This window comes from Tenebrio molitor, chromosome 1, assembly GCF_963966145.1.
Source record: "Tenebrio molitor chromosome 1, icTenMoli1.1, whole genome shotgun sequence".
Classification (NCBI taxonomy): Eukaryota; Metazoa; Arthropoda; class Insecta; order Coleoptera; family Tenebrionidae; genus Tenebrio; species Tenebrio molitor.
Window position 1 is genome coordinate 14,898,831 of NC_091046.1, and position 15,446 is coordinate 14,914,276.

Genomic DNA, 15,446 nt, shown 5'->3' on the forward strand with positions numbered 1-15,446 from the left:
ATTCGTGCGCTGTCAGTTTTCAGGTATTCGGCTTGTTTTGCAGCACTTGGCTGACGCCTCGTGCTTCAAATTTCGGCCTCATACATGAAAAGTGATCTGACAGCGCTACTCATATGAAAATAACTAATTCAATATTCAATTAGAAACAAATGACGTGATTCATAACCTAACTTTTTTAAAGCCCAAATTCGCGGTAAAAAGGTGTGTACAGCAGACAAAAGTAACTAAATTTAGTAACTCTAGTTCGTCATTACAAATATGAATTTACCATAGTTACAGTTCTAAACTGCAGTTGTTTTAAAAAAATTATTTTTCCAACAAATGCAGCTATGAACTTTGGTTTTTATATTTAAAAAAAAATTGAGTACAAGTATGCTTGACGATCCGCAATCCGTGTAGGTGTCGTCATGATAGTGTTTTGTAAGCTGTACTCTTCTTACGGCAGCACGATTGCAAAACTGCACTGACTCAGTAAGACCTAATTTAACGTTAGTATTTAAAATCTTCATAGAAAAGAAGCAATTAGTGTAAATTGATTAAAACGAGCATTCCTTTCAATGAATCGTTGGTTGATCGTTTGCATTAGATTGAAAATTATGCGCAAATGCAACATACTGGTCGTCAAAATCATGTTTTGACGCAATGGAAAATGCTCCATTGTAAAATGATCGTAAAATCATAACCTATCATCATGTTGTATGACATTAATTGACACTAATTATTTAATTTTTTGTTCGACACTGTCAGAATTTGAGAAATTTCTCCTGTGTGAGCGGATTTTGATAAATGTCATAACTTGTCAAAACGAAACGTCAAACTAATTTTGAAGATCGACTTGCTAAAAGTATATTTTAAAATCGTACGTTAAAGACATTACGACATTGATGTTAACGTTTTTGTTTAACTTACGTTTTGCTAAAACCCTATAAGCAAAGAGTGGAAGGCTCGACACGTTCATTTTCGTCCAACTGATTTAAAAGAAACGATTTTTTACTGGTGACGAAAAATGTGTATGAAAATAATCATGGATAGATCTCCGTCAACAATCGACATCGACTCCAAGGCGCAATACAATCATATGAGAAGAACATTCAGCTACTAATTTATATACAGGTGTCTCAGCTAAGACTTTCGAATCTATAACTATTTATTTTCCAGCGGTTTTTGTGAAATTTAAAATGCAGATATTTTAGACGGTGAAGAATAAAATCCCATTAATGCAATCACCCAAGTCTTAAAAACGTAATTTTTACATGCCTTTTTTAAAATGTTGAATCAATTAAGATTTACATAAAAAATTGATCGTCAATAAAAATGCTGTAGGGAAAAACTCGTCCTTGAAAGACGTCTGGCTTGCAAGAAAAAAGCAAAAAACTGTGTTAAACGTGGCTGCAAATGCAAAAATGTAGACGCGTATGAAACAAACGCGCAATTTTGCAGAATTTGGGTCATCCCTTTTCGCAGAAGCGCAGGTGACATATTTGACGTTTATCTTGTTCACCTTACAAACATTTACAAAGTTAAAGACAACCTTTGGACGTAATTTATTTTATGCACGATTATATTATAATTTGACAATTATGCACACATTTTCTTGACATAAACGTCTCTTTATGGCCCACGGATCACTTTATGCCCGTGGGCCATAAAGATATGTCAAATAAAAGTCAAAAACATTTTTGGTAAAATTAAGGAAAAAATTGCCACTTAACTTAAATTACCTAATCCCGAATGGGGATTACTCGATACTGGACACTCATTTCTGCCGCTTTCTCATCCTCGTTCGTCATTTCGTTAATGAATTTATAACCGAAAATTGCAATTGGCATAATGGCTACGGGTATTTTCACTGTTCCCAAGGTTACGCGCAAAACTAAAAATTTGACGGGAGCACGCGATGCAAACATCCCGTGGTGTGGGCAGACATTTATTTATTAATTATTGTTAAATGTTAGGGTTTTAGGTCTTAATCGTGCATAAAATAGTGTATGTACTGCGGGCGTGAACTGGCTTTTATGGCCTTCAGCGTGTTTTTAGCCCTCGTTATCACTCGGGCTCAAAATCACACCTCAGGCCATAAAAGCCCTCTTACGCCCTTAATACATAACTAACTAATACTGGATGCTTTAATTCTTCCATAAAGGACTAAAACACTATCGGGATATTTTAGCAAGATAATTTAGTTCACGTACGCTTCCTGTGTCTTCAAATAAATTGACGACTCTCTGAACCTTACATTTTGTAAAGTCTACATTTGGAGAATGTTCCACGAGAAAACGAACTGTGTCATTGAAGTTCTTACGACACTCTCCATAGGCAATTTTTTTTCCTTTTTCAACAATATTGAAATTTCTGCCGCTATAGTCTATTTTTAGAGTATTTTCAATAAATGTTCACAATTTGACGTTTCTAATAAAGCGCGTCCAATTTTGACAGACTTTAAAGGGTGTATAAAATGTTGCTTGGCAATTAATCTTCAATTGTTTCAAAAGGTAACTGCTCAAATACCTTCAAATTTTACATTAAATTTTTAACGACAAAATCTAATCTTTTCGTTGAATCAGACAAGTGATTTACTTAATTGTTTGTGTAGACCCCTATTTTTTAATGTTTAACAATCTAATAATAATCGCGCATAATTTTCGATAAACATGTGTTAAAATTATATTTTTTAACTTGAGGTAATTTTATTATTACTAATTGAACCTTCACGGTCTAAAATATCTGCATTTTAAATTTCATAAAAATCCGTTGGCAAATAACCGAGATATTAGGCTCGAAAGTCTTAGCTGAGACATCCTGTATAAATGGTGTTGTGTACTACTTTGAGCATGTATAACAACATGAACATGCTGAACAGACTGCAGAGAGCTGCCAATAGCAACTCCATTTCAGTGATGCATTTGAGTAAAAGGGACTTTATACCGGCCAGAGATTTAGCCAACTCATTCTGCCAGGACACGACTCATGTTGATATATGAACCGCAACACAGTGCAAGGGACCCGAATATATCTTGAAGATTCTATCAACTCAACAGTTTCATGTTTCTCCGCAAGGGTATTTGTCAACTGCCCAATCCGGTGGAGATTATTTCAAACATTAAAGTTGTATTTGATTTTCTGTTATTATATTTTGAATCTTGTGAAAAAGGACACCGAATTAAGTTGCACACCCATTAAATATCTACTAAAACTGTTTCGTTACCAGCATAACGCATCAGTAATACTTTTATTACCAATGGAAGCCGTGTGGATAAAAATCTTTAAAAAAAGAAACATTTTTACTGAAAAATTCAAGAAATGAACCCTCGTACCATCATTTCAGTTAGCTTGGTTTTTCTGGAAGTATTATCTGTTCCGATCGTGATCGTTTGGTCCAGATTTATCCCTGTTGGTACAGTATTTATTTTTCATCAATTTCAAAAACGAGGTGTCCCTGTACACTTCTCACGAAATTCCCACATCCCACTCTAATTCTACGTTTTTACAATGTGGTATACTTAATTTAATGTACTTAAACACTCTTTTCCTACAACTACAGATCGGCAAACACGAGTTAATTGGATAAACTGCTAGATCACCTGAGTTAAGTACATAATATTTTATTACTCCTTGTACCTAATACCTAACTGAGAAAGTTTTGTAACACTCATCACAATAAGTTAACTTTGTTAATTTTCATGTTGCGTTACATTCGAGTTCTATAAAATTATAAGTTTTAATAAAATTTTATATACAGGTGTATTAAAAATGGCTCATAATATTTATGCCACGCGAATCTACGTTGAATACCAAACAAAAAATTCTAATTCGAATTTGGTCTTAAGACGAATATTTTTTAAATTACATATTATTATCAAAAATGACATTAATGACAATCCTTGTTACTTTCTGACTTTACTCAAGTTCTCGAATAATCACTCTAGCTTAGTTGAGATGTTGCAATAGATTCAAAATTTATGAACATATTACAATCGTAGCAAATTTCCAAGTTTCACTGTGACTCCATGAGTGGAGGGTTATATCTAACAGTAAATTGGTACTAGAGTTTTTTGCTTCTATTTCATCATAGAATCATGTGATGTAAATGTGGTGCGTCATTTTTAATACACCGTATATATTTTGCAACAAGTTAAAGTTTTCTACCAACAATTTATTTCAATCAGCAAATAATAATTTCGTTTTGTTTTTTAGAATTTTTATGATCAAGTATGTATTTTAAAATAAATAATAATAAAATTGCTGAAAAACTTATTTCATATTTGCTTGCATCAAACATGCCATGAAGCTAATTCTTATACCAAAGTTCTTGAAATTCTGCTGCGAACATTCCAGACAACGATTTACAAAAAAACGAAATAAACCATTGATTATTCATAAGTGTTTGGTTGTTTTAATTCATTTACCTACTTCATCATCTTTACTACGTATGAGAAAAATTATTTTTCTGCTTAACGCATTCATGTACTTACACTTCTATTTAAAAAAAAAAAGCGTACAAGTAGTGAGCACAATTTTGGCTACATTGCCATATCGTAAACCTATGTTTTAATTGTTGTTACTTAGAAACCTGTAACAAAACCCATGATGATAGCTGGATTTGATCGATGTATTTTTCAGAGATTTTAACGTATATAAATGTTTTGCCTTATTTATTACTTTATTAGGCAAGTACCTATTACCAATTACTACAAACACAGTTCAAACTTTTATTCACAAATTTATGGAAAAAGGCAACTCTCAACAATCTAACAATAATTTGAAAATTTATAAAAAAAAAACAGTGTTCACACATTTGACATATATACAAAATGTCAGTAATATATTTTCTTGGAAACGATTAATTAATTTTATCCCCATTTACAGTAGCCCTTCATACGTGTACGCTTTTTTTTTAATAGAAGTGTACATACCATAAAATGTATACCTACCTATTATAAGATATACATATACTTCTCTTATATCCAGCAAAACTAGATTTTCAAATGTATAGAAACGTAAATGTCATTTTAATGGGTAGAATGTCTACGAAACTCTTAGTTTTTCCATAACGGTTCGGTCTCGAAATGCAAAAAAAAATTGACCACATTTCTGCAAACCTGGTCGTGTGTGACATTCACATCTAAACTCTAAATTTGGCGACCATCATACAAAATAATTTCGTAAATAAACCGTTTCGTCTAAAATTCTAATGTTTCATTTGGTTAACTGTGACATGTATAGGTACAGGGTCTATCAGAACTGGCGAACCAAAATAATACGGTGAAATCATCATCTTCGGGGAATAGGAAAAATATTTTTTTAAATCCATCATTGGATTTTAAAATAAAAACGTTTTTAATTGACTAATCGCGTGTAGATATAAAATTACCTTAAAAAATTATATTAGTAACTATCGAAACAAAATTGATTGCTGCAAAGACATAATAATTGAATAATGTTATATCATAATAAATTATTTCTGACAATTACAATAGTATATTAAGTATAAAGAACGGTAATGACAATGTACCGATCGAAGACAATTGTTTGGAGGAGGAGCTTGCGACGACTCCAAAATTGTCTGAGATCGGTACATTGTCATTAACTCATTAACGTTCGTGATGCTTATGATATACTTGTCTTATATGGACAGTGTGATGAGAGTGCCACAGTTGCTCCTCAGGAGTACGCAGTTCGTTTTCCCAATACGGAACATCCAAGCAGAAATACTATAACCTGAAAAATACTATAACCTAAAAACGTCCGTCATTGCACAAACAATGCAGATACCCAACAATGCATATGCATCATTTGAAATGCATCCATAGTTACAAATAAAGCAGGAAAACTAATTTATAGGTAACTTAACATCAACAACAGGATTGGTCAGTTTAAATTGCTTCTTTTCTAATTACTATTTAAGATAGATTTTTTTGAACATTTTTCCTATTATTCCCAGAAGACGATGAATTCACCGTATTATTTTGGTCCGCCAGTTGTGATCAGTGACGGCTCGTTAGGGGCGGCAGAGTCGGCCGGGCCGTACCACACAAAATTACGAATTTTATTTTCATACTTTCTGATAAAAAAATGTTTACGTTATTTTTCTTCAAACACAAATAACAACTTAAATTACAATTTACATTTCTGTCTCGTACCTAATTACATTGTACTGTGTACCGTATGTGCTGTAAATACACATATTATGTAGTATAAATACCTAAACGCATCCAGGATAGTTTTGAAAAAAAAATGTGTGTGTAAATAAAAATCCACTTAATAAACGCAAAATTCTACTAAACATAAATTATGATGTCTGTTCGCCTTCATCGTTTTTTTTTAATTGCCTCAGTAAAGACCAATTTAAATTAGATATTGAAGTTAAAGTTATTTTTTCACCATTACAAAAATTAAATGCATACGAATATTTACAAAACTACGACAATAATTGACAAAGCCGTTCCTAGGCTCCTGCGGCAAGTGTTTATTAAATAGGTAATAAATACATTCGGCCAAGGAAGGGGAAGGGTCGGCCAGTGACGTATTTGCCGAGTGCACACAGACTAATCTTTGCACTGCGATTTTGAAACGATGAATACATTCAGAAGTACGTCCAGCTGTCTCGTCTCACCAATCTTAAGTTATGTTGCTGTAACTTGTAACGGATAGCTTAGCTCGTTTCACACAACCCCGGCAAAAGTTAATTTGGCCGACAGCTGTTACAGCGCTGTGGCGCTGCTAAACTGAGTTTGCTAAGGTAACGACAACGGTTGCGCCAATATTTCCATCTCACTTAATTTGGAGTCTATGCAAGTTAATCGACACGATACAAACATCCCGTGACACGATACAAACATCCCGTGACACGATACAAACATCCCGTAAAACAATGAGTTGCCCGGTTGCCGCTACCTTATTTATCATCGAGAACCTTAGAGTTTGCGTTTGCGTAGTTTAATTCCTTAATTTCAAATTCACGTCTGCTCCTAACCGTTTAACGTATCGTCTTTTGTTTCTGTTTAGTGTGTTTAATCTGTTATTAATTATTATAGTATTATTTAAATAGTGAGTGTAAGTGGTAAGTAGGTAAACACACCGACAATGGCAAATGTAAAAGATGTAGTGAGTACCAATGCCGATTTGATTAACTATTTATTGGTAAATAAATTTCATACATTGTCTTATGATGACAAAATATTTGTGAAGAAATTGCCAGTTCCACAACCCTCAATGGTTGATTTAATACAATCGAAAAGTGGTCATAATCGCGCGTTTTCTAAAACTCTGTACCAGAAACATATATGGTTAACGGGCAGCCAAGTGCGCTTGCACTTGTTAGTTTTACTATGTAACATTTTTTTAATTATGAACCTACATTTGTCACGCGGATGCCTATCAAAAAGTTAAATTGACTAATTTGAGCTTTACCGATCTACCCATGTTCGGCCGACCCATATTCGCGAAACACGAGCCGTCACTGGTTGTGATAGACCCTGTGTATGTAAAAATCTATTATAAAAAGTCTTAATCTGTTAACATTTCAATTGATATAACTACCTGTGCAATGACATATTACAGCAGATAATTTAAGTAGGCAGGTACACAAGCTTCTGAATGTTTACTCAAACAGTACGTGTATCTCTTGAAGATAAAAAAGAGAAAGTCAAAGTACAAGTACGCGACAGTTGGTAATAATTAGATCGGTCGTTTATAGGCCAATGTTATCTATAATATGTAATTATATTTAGCACCAAATTTGGAAAAACTTTATCATAATTTAAATGATATAAAATCCATGATTTAAATTTAACCTTGTTACAACTTATAGAAGGTTTGATGTTCTTAGGATACGTTTGTCTTTTAGAAAATAAATATTTACACATTGGACTTTTTGTTAATGGTGCAAATTTATGCTCGTTAAAGGCAAATACTTAAAGAAAATATCCTACATATGTCCTTCATCAATCATCATATAATTACGTACTTTAATTGCTATAATAGTTATTTATTATACAAGACGATAAAATTTTATTTTATCTTCGAGAGCGGTTTAAGCCTCGAGGCCTAAGCCGAGAGGCTAATACGCTCGAGAAGATAATGGTGAATTTTATCGTCGTGTACAATACAAAATTTTATTCCATCCTCCATTACTTCGATTGAATTACTGAATTATTTTGATTATGACAATTATAAACGTCAAAAAAATTCAACAATCAAAAAAACGTCAAAAACAGAAAAACAACAATGGATGTTAAACATTAATTATTTTATTTTTCTAGACGATAAAACTTCATTTTACCATGAAGAAAACAGTAGATAAAATACCATTTTATCGTTTAGGATGGAATAAATATAATTCCAAATACTGGTTGGTGGTAGTTATTTATTTCTTAGTCTAATATCAATTGATATTTTACTCTGGCACAAGTATCAATGCCATTTTCTGTGATTAACTATAAGATTTATTAAGTTGAAATATACCGGGTGACTGACGAAAAACCTTTGACGCTGTATCTTATTTTTTATCCAATTTGAATAAATAACACATCAAATGAAATAATTTTCAAAACACTTCAATACCAATTAAATGATTTTTTTTCTTGCGTCCAGTTTTGCCAGATGAACATCAACTTCTTTTTGTTGAAATGTAATTAAAAAATGTACCTATATTTTTTTTTATTCAATATTACGGAGATTATTTTCCTGAATCTAAAAATGCAAAGAACTGTAAATAATCATGTTATTAATGGCAGTCTTACGGCCGTATTCACCAACGCCAGTTAACGTTAACTGTAGGTTAAAATACTTCGTTACTTTAGTTACCTATTGTTACAACAATGTTTTCGTATATTTTAACCTACAGTTAACTTTAACTGGCGTTGGTGAATATGGGCCTTAGGCCCGTATTCACCAACGCCAGTTAAAGTTAACTGTAGGTTAAAATATACGAAAACATTGTTATAACAATAGGTAACTAAAGTAACGAAGTAACGCCAAGCAAAATATAATATTCTATTATCAAAGAAAACAAGCAACTTTCTGGATGAAATGCCATGCCATTAGCAGTGTTGAACAGAGTCGTGTTTCATCAAGACGGCACCACACTACATAATGCACGCACGCACGATTATTGTGGAAACGGTTATTTTTTTAAATTCAGTTTACTTATTTTATTTGAAATAAAATTATACAAAAGTTTTTTAGTTTTTTTTTCGGATCCTTTCTTATTATGGTGATATTTTTGGTATCTCATGGTTAGTGTAAGGAAAAAGCTATAATTAGTTTTGACTTCACAAACAAGTATCTACTTATTAAAAAAATGCAACTGAAGAAAATGGTTGAAACTGTTGGTAACTAGAAAATATACATTTCGTATCTGGCTGTCAGGTAAATGAAGCCGCCCGTAGCCCTTCTTAAATCCGCATACAATAGAGGTTTTGTTCTGACTTCTGAGGATTAACACACCCAGTGGGGTGCAAATTCTTGTTTTTCAGGTTGCAACCGGGAACACTTTGGTGTCTTTAAGGCAACGGTTGCCTATTCACGAAAACTGAAAATTATGGGCACTCCACAATAGCCTTAATGTTGCATTTTTAAGTGATTATTCACAATGGACATAAGCTTGACATAAGGCATAAGAAATTCATATGATACATGCAGTGTGTATACTATTAATTTTTACGTAACTTATGAGAAGTGACCTCAGTGAACATTATTGTTGTGTACAAAAAGGCATGGAGAATCATATTCGAGTTATATGGACACATAATTTATTTTCCAATTGCCCAAATTTACAAATCATTCTTATAGGTATAGTGTTCCCATTTATAATTTGGTTTTACTACCAGCCCTGTTGTCAGGGAGTTAAATACCCCGACAATAGGCAACTACCGCTATAAATCCTAGGACTGTAAAAGAAGGTCTGTTGTCTGACCAGGTTACAATATCTTCACTATTGCCAAAACCACAACCCCAGCCCCTAATAATTACAATTGCACTGCCATAAAACCAAATTATAAATGGGAAAACTATATCTCTTATGTATTTCTTATGTCTTATGTCCATTGTGAATAAGCACTAATAATCATTTTGGTGATCGATAAATGGGTAGTTACGGACCTATTCGATGGCCCCCTAGATTCCCAGATTTGAATGCATTGGATTTCTCTCTATGAGGTTACATTCCGGATAATATTTATTTGACCCCTTCTCATCCGAGAAGAGTTAAAAAGTACATATGTATAGTGCAAGTCTCTGAGAAAATACCCTCAATTTTTTTACGGAATGCAATGATGGGCGTTTCTAGAAGGTGTCGACAGTGTCTAGAACAGCATGGTGGCAATTTTGACTAACTAGAATAGATTCTTTACTACATATTTATAAAATTGGTTACTTGATTTTTGATTTTTTTTTCAATTAAAATAAATTTGTTGTTCTTTCTTTTAATGTACAGATATTCAGAAGAAAATTCCCTATAAGAACGAATAGAAAAATATATACAGTGTAATTTGAAAAGAAAAAGTTGACTATAGTCTGTCAAAAAATAGATATCGAAAAAAATATCGAATCAGATAATGTTAAAATATTTTTCGAACTATTTCATTATCTTAAAATCCTTGGTCTGCTCCTGCGATTATATTATGTATACTTACAAATTTTTACCAAGTTCATACAAAACTGTTACTTCGTATCTGTTTAAACCTAATTACATATGTATTTTATTTTTAATTTCTTAATGATTAAGCTACAGCACGCACCTGCATATTAAAAAGAAAACTTCGTAACTCACAAAATGTTGTATAGGGTGTACCAAAAATGGCGTACTAACGGTGCACTACGGTGTAGAAGAGATTACCGTAAACGCCAGAAAAATGTTAAAAAAATTCTATTGGACTTATTTTCTGATTTGGCGGTCTTTGAATGTGGTACTTAACAGGTCAATTATTTTGAAATATATGTATGAAATTGTCATGAGAGCTACGTCTAATCGTATATATTATCACAAAGTACAAGATCACTCGCTATCAATATCTAATCCTGCATAATAGAGAATTTAGAAGTTTTGGAAATCGAAAAAATTATTTTAAATCCTCTATGGTAACATTGCAAGGTAATGATGTATGAATATATCATTGTTTACATTGTATTATCGTTAATAATAATAATAAAAATAATTGATTTTTTTGTCGGAAACATTTTTTCCATATTTTTTTCATGTACATTTAAGCATCCTCGATAAGGTAGTAAGTAGTTTGTACGCCATTTTTGGGACAGCCTGTATATGTATAATTATCTAAAAAGCTGTTAAAAATATTTTCCAAATAATACCGGGTGATCAAGAAGGACTGTTTAAGTTGGCAGTACAATTGAGAAATTTTTTTAATTCGGTTATTTATAAGTATAACACTGCAACTGGATATGTTTTGTTGGTTTATTTGACAAATATCTGATATAGGTATAGCATTAGCAACGACAAGCCACCAACAACCGGAAGTTACTCCTGTTATACGATTTAAAATACGATCCAGTGTTACCAACTTAAACAGTCCTTCTTGATCACCCCGTATTTATTCCACATTTATAGGCTATCTTACTTAAGTAGTTCTTCTTACCTTAACTGCATCGTAAAGGCCTTCTTGAAGCCCTCTCGGATCCGTTACTTCAGACTTTAGAGGTCCTCTAGAAATACAAAATTATAAATTACTATCTTGACTTTTATAACAGCTTTTTATTCTGGAATGGCAAAAAAAAAGTAATGACTTCGCAGAATAAACGTCTTACACTTCACGTATCGTGAATTTTAACAAACAAAAGAATGACCAAAGAATAACAATTTATACATCCGGTATTACCTGTAGACATCACCGTTTCCATTAAGATTAGGGTTTGGTGACGGAGTATTTCGAGTAGGACCAGATGTGCCATTTACCGGTTTATTTGAAGTCTGTTTACTAAAAAACAAGAAAAGAAAAATTTGATAAACTTAAATACCAGAAAAACAATAAATTACAAAAAAGCTGTCAATATACCCTTCTCTTTTATTTAAAAGCCTTCGAAGGGTGTTGAGTTAAGAGTTTGCTATTCTCGTGATTCAGTAATAATTTGCAGCTTATGGCATTACAAAATTATTATCAGTTGACAATGGAATACAATAATGACTTTAATAACTGTATAATTTTAATGGATAAGCAGTCATACTGATCGCAGTTCTTACCAAGGTTGGAAAAGTTTTACTACTTGAACAGATTAATTTCGTACAATTTAAAAAGGAAATCTCACCTGTTTTGCGATTTAGAATGCAAACTACATTCGGAACTATCAATGTAAGTAACAACTTTTCTTCTACCATGTTCTCGGTACTTTGCCAAAATAGGGGGATGCAGATAGTTGTTGTAATACATGGTAAACTAACACTGCACAAGAACTCTCAACACTTAACAGCATAAACATGTGGTAAAAAGTCACAAGTGTGTAAGCACTGCGTAATTTAAACATAGGAATTTTTGCATGCTATGCGTGTTATTCAGCTTTAACAAAGATGTGCACATGTAACAACAATGATTCCAATTTTCACACTAATAAAATTCAATTAAAAATATATCGTTAGCTGTATGAGTTTAATTAATTTTTATTGCCTTGTAATTGTGATTATTATGGTTGTATCGAATAAACTCTTAAAAATGAATTTCTCTATAAAGATAAATTATTATTGTGTAGCTAATTAAATTTTGTAGATTTTACTGTCTGCGCAATATGTTCAAAAATTCATTAAAAATCAGTTTTAATAAAATTCATCACTTGGATCACCATGCACTAACACAGTGGCACACTATCAACAATCCAATTATTCGGCACGACATGTAGATACGCATACTCCCACAAATCTAAGTGCAAACTGAACGTACAGAGATGTTTATTTGCATTATTAGCATAAAAAAATATAACGACTTGTTTTGTTATCGACATCACGATCAGACTGCTACACGTCATGATGATCAACATTATTCATGTAAAGATAACATTCTTATGCACTGTAGAAAAATTATAAAGCAAATGAAAAACATGGACTTTCAAAACGGAGCTGACAACAATGTTTGCATACCGTGGGTACTATGTATTTGTCGGCAAAAATCAAAGCGCCACAATGACGACTTATTTCTGTTAACGAATCATTTCATTATCTTGTAGGACACTGATGCAATTTTCCACGCAATTTCCAAAAAAGTACAAAAGTATTAGAAACGGCGTAATACAGTATTAAAGAAATTAGTACCTTCTCATTTTAGTTTACCATGAAAATAGTTTTGGTTAACACCTTAACTAACCCATTAAAATCATTTCCTCATAAATTTTACAACATAATCGGAAAACTAAACTTTTATATTGTCTTGCATCATAAAACCTGTTTATATTTGCAATATTAGATAAAATACATTTGGCGATGTTTACCATGTCTACTTTGAGGAAAGCCTCTATAAGACACACAAATACCGATGACTAACATTGGTGACCTCGAAAGAATTTACTAAATCTAACAATCTTAATTGTTCTGTACAGTCATTTTACAATAATAATTATGACTAACATGACATGGGTAAACATTGGCGCAAAGTGGTATAAAGAAATATCCAAAAACATCAAATAAACGAGTTAAGTTGAGGAAAATGTCTAAGATCAATCGAAATTTAACAATGGAATGTACGTACATTTATGCACATCAACAAGCGCATTTTTTAATTTTACTTCTTGTCCAATCAATCTAATAATGACGTTAATAAAAAATGATTTTTTTAAATCTAACTATACAGTAATTTTTTTTTAAGTTTGGCCATTGGGTTTTACATGCTAATTTTTCAACTGCCTGTTAACTTTTATTTTTGTGAAATTTACAAAGCCTAGCGCCTACCTACATGGTTGTAATAGACAATTTACAAACGAATTGTTATTTGCAAAAAAATAGTCTGAACATTAACACTATGTTAACGATAGATTCATTATTTATGTTATAACAAGGTTCTTTGCTTCAGTAAAAATTAAATGAAATATTCAAAATGGCCTCCATGGGCAGCTAAGCAATTACACAATCAATTACATATCAAAATTAAAAATTTCAGGTGAAATTTTAGCCTACTGAAAATTTAAAATTGAAGCAAACGGAATTGAAAAAACGTCTTTTTGCTAGTTTATTCCTTGCTTCTGGTTACCACATTGTAATTGTTTGAGTATGTTGTTAAGTAACCAGTAGGGGTGTCTTTCTCCCACCCCAACTTAGCTTATATAACCACTGACGAGAGCCGTCCGAGGACGGTCCGTCTTTCTGTCACCACTCTGTCTTTACCTGTACCATACCTTTTGTAACACAACACAACACGAGACAATATACATTTGTTAAGTTATACATTCCGAGTACATCATTTATATCACCATCATCAAACCAGCAATCCACACATATGTACATTATCATATCCCACAACTTTACTACAAAACTGGGTTGAATATTTTTATGAGGACAAGAGTTAACAGGGGGTTGAAAAATTAGCATCTAAAACCTTATGGCTAGTCTTAAAAAAAAACTCACTGTATAGAACTATGCGCATGCATCCATGTATGAATGTATGTATGTATGTATGTATGTATATGTATATCAGCAGGGGTATTTTTTAATTTATTTCTTGCCTAATGCAAATAATTTTAAAAATCTCTCTACATACTTCGGTTTGTAGATACATTTAAAATCATTTTTTATTAACATACGTAAATACATAGGTACATAACTTACATTCTTCGGGATGTAGATAGATTTAAAATAATTTTTATTATACCTGAATCATAGTCTCTGTTTTTGACACTAAAGTGTGTGCAAAATCGGCCCTTTAAAGCACTTAGGTTAAACCACAAAATTCCTCATTCAATTCAAATTATCTAGCACCACTTTTTATGTAATTATTGTTTCAATTTTATCATAAATACATGTTATTTAGTATTCACTTTCCCTGACTACAGGGTGATTTATAATAGGTGTAAAAAACTTTGATATCGTGATCAGGAAGTCATTTTAAGAAAAAAATGTTTTACATATAGGCAAAGGTCCTATTTTGTTTATTTACAGAACTACAGTTGGCTTAAAAAAAAAACGAGAAATGAAATTTGACCTAATGTGAATTGGAAATTTGTCAATTTATGTCTCTTTGACAGTAGTATTTCTAACACATAAGTGCAGTTTTTTAACCTAAATTCTAAAAGGCCGTTTCAAACTATAAAAATTTAATAAAATCTGACAGAACTTTTTCTGACAGTTCCCGTTTTTTTTGACGCCGTACATCAGATTTAAATTTAAAGTACAACTTTCAAAATAGATAACTAGAAACATAAATGACTATGACAGAAAACTATTGCCCATAAAGGTTGTTCAAAATGACCTCCTTGAGCTCGAATGCAAGCATGACACCTGCGAACCATTGAGT

General features: G+C 32.2%; 1 protein-coding gene across 5 annotated transcripts in view; it reads right to left on the minus strand.

Annotated features, from left to right (window-relative positions):
* The window catches only part of LOC138122475 (WD repeat-containing protein 47), a 68,712-nt gene that overhangs the window by 31,275 nt on the left and 21,991 nt on the right, over positions 1 to 15,446 (minus strand). For 2 of the 5 annotated variants that reach the window (XM_069036740.1, XM_069036739.1), the window contains exons 3-4: positions 11,835 to 11,933; positions 11,595 to 11,661 (exon numbers count right to left, since the gene is read on the minus strand). In XM_069036740.1, coding sequence (XP_068892841.1) covers positions 11,595 to 11,661; positions 11,835 to 11,933 — 166 coding nt within the window. Of the gene's footprint in view, positions 1 to 11,594; positions 11,662 to 11,834; positions 11,934 to 12,261; positions 12,878 to 15,446 lie in introns of those variants that run through there. The other 3 variants (XM_069036745.1, XM_069036746.1, XM_069036743.1) reach the window with 3 other exon arrangements.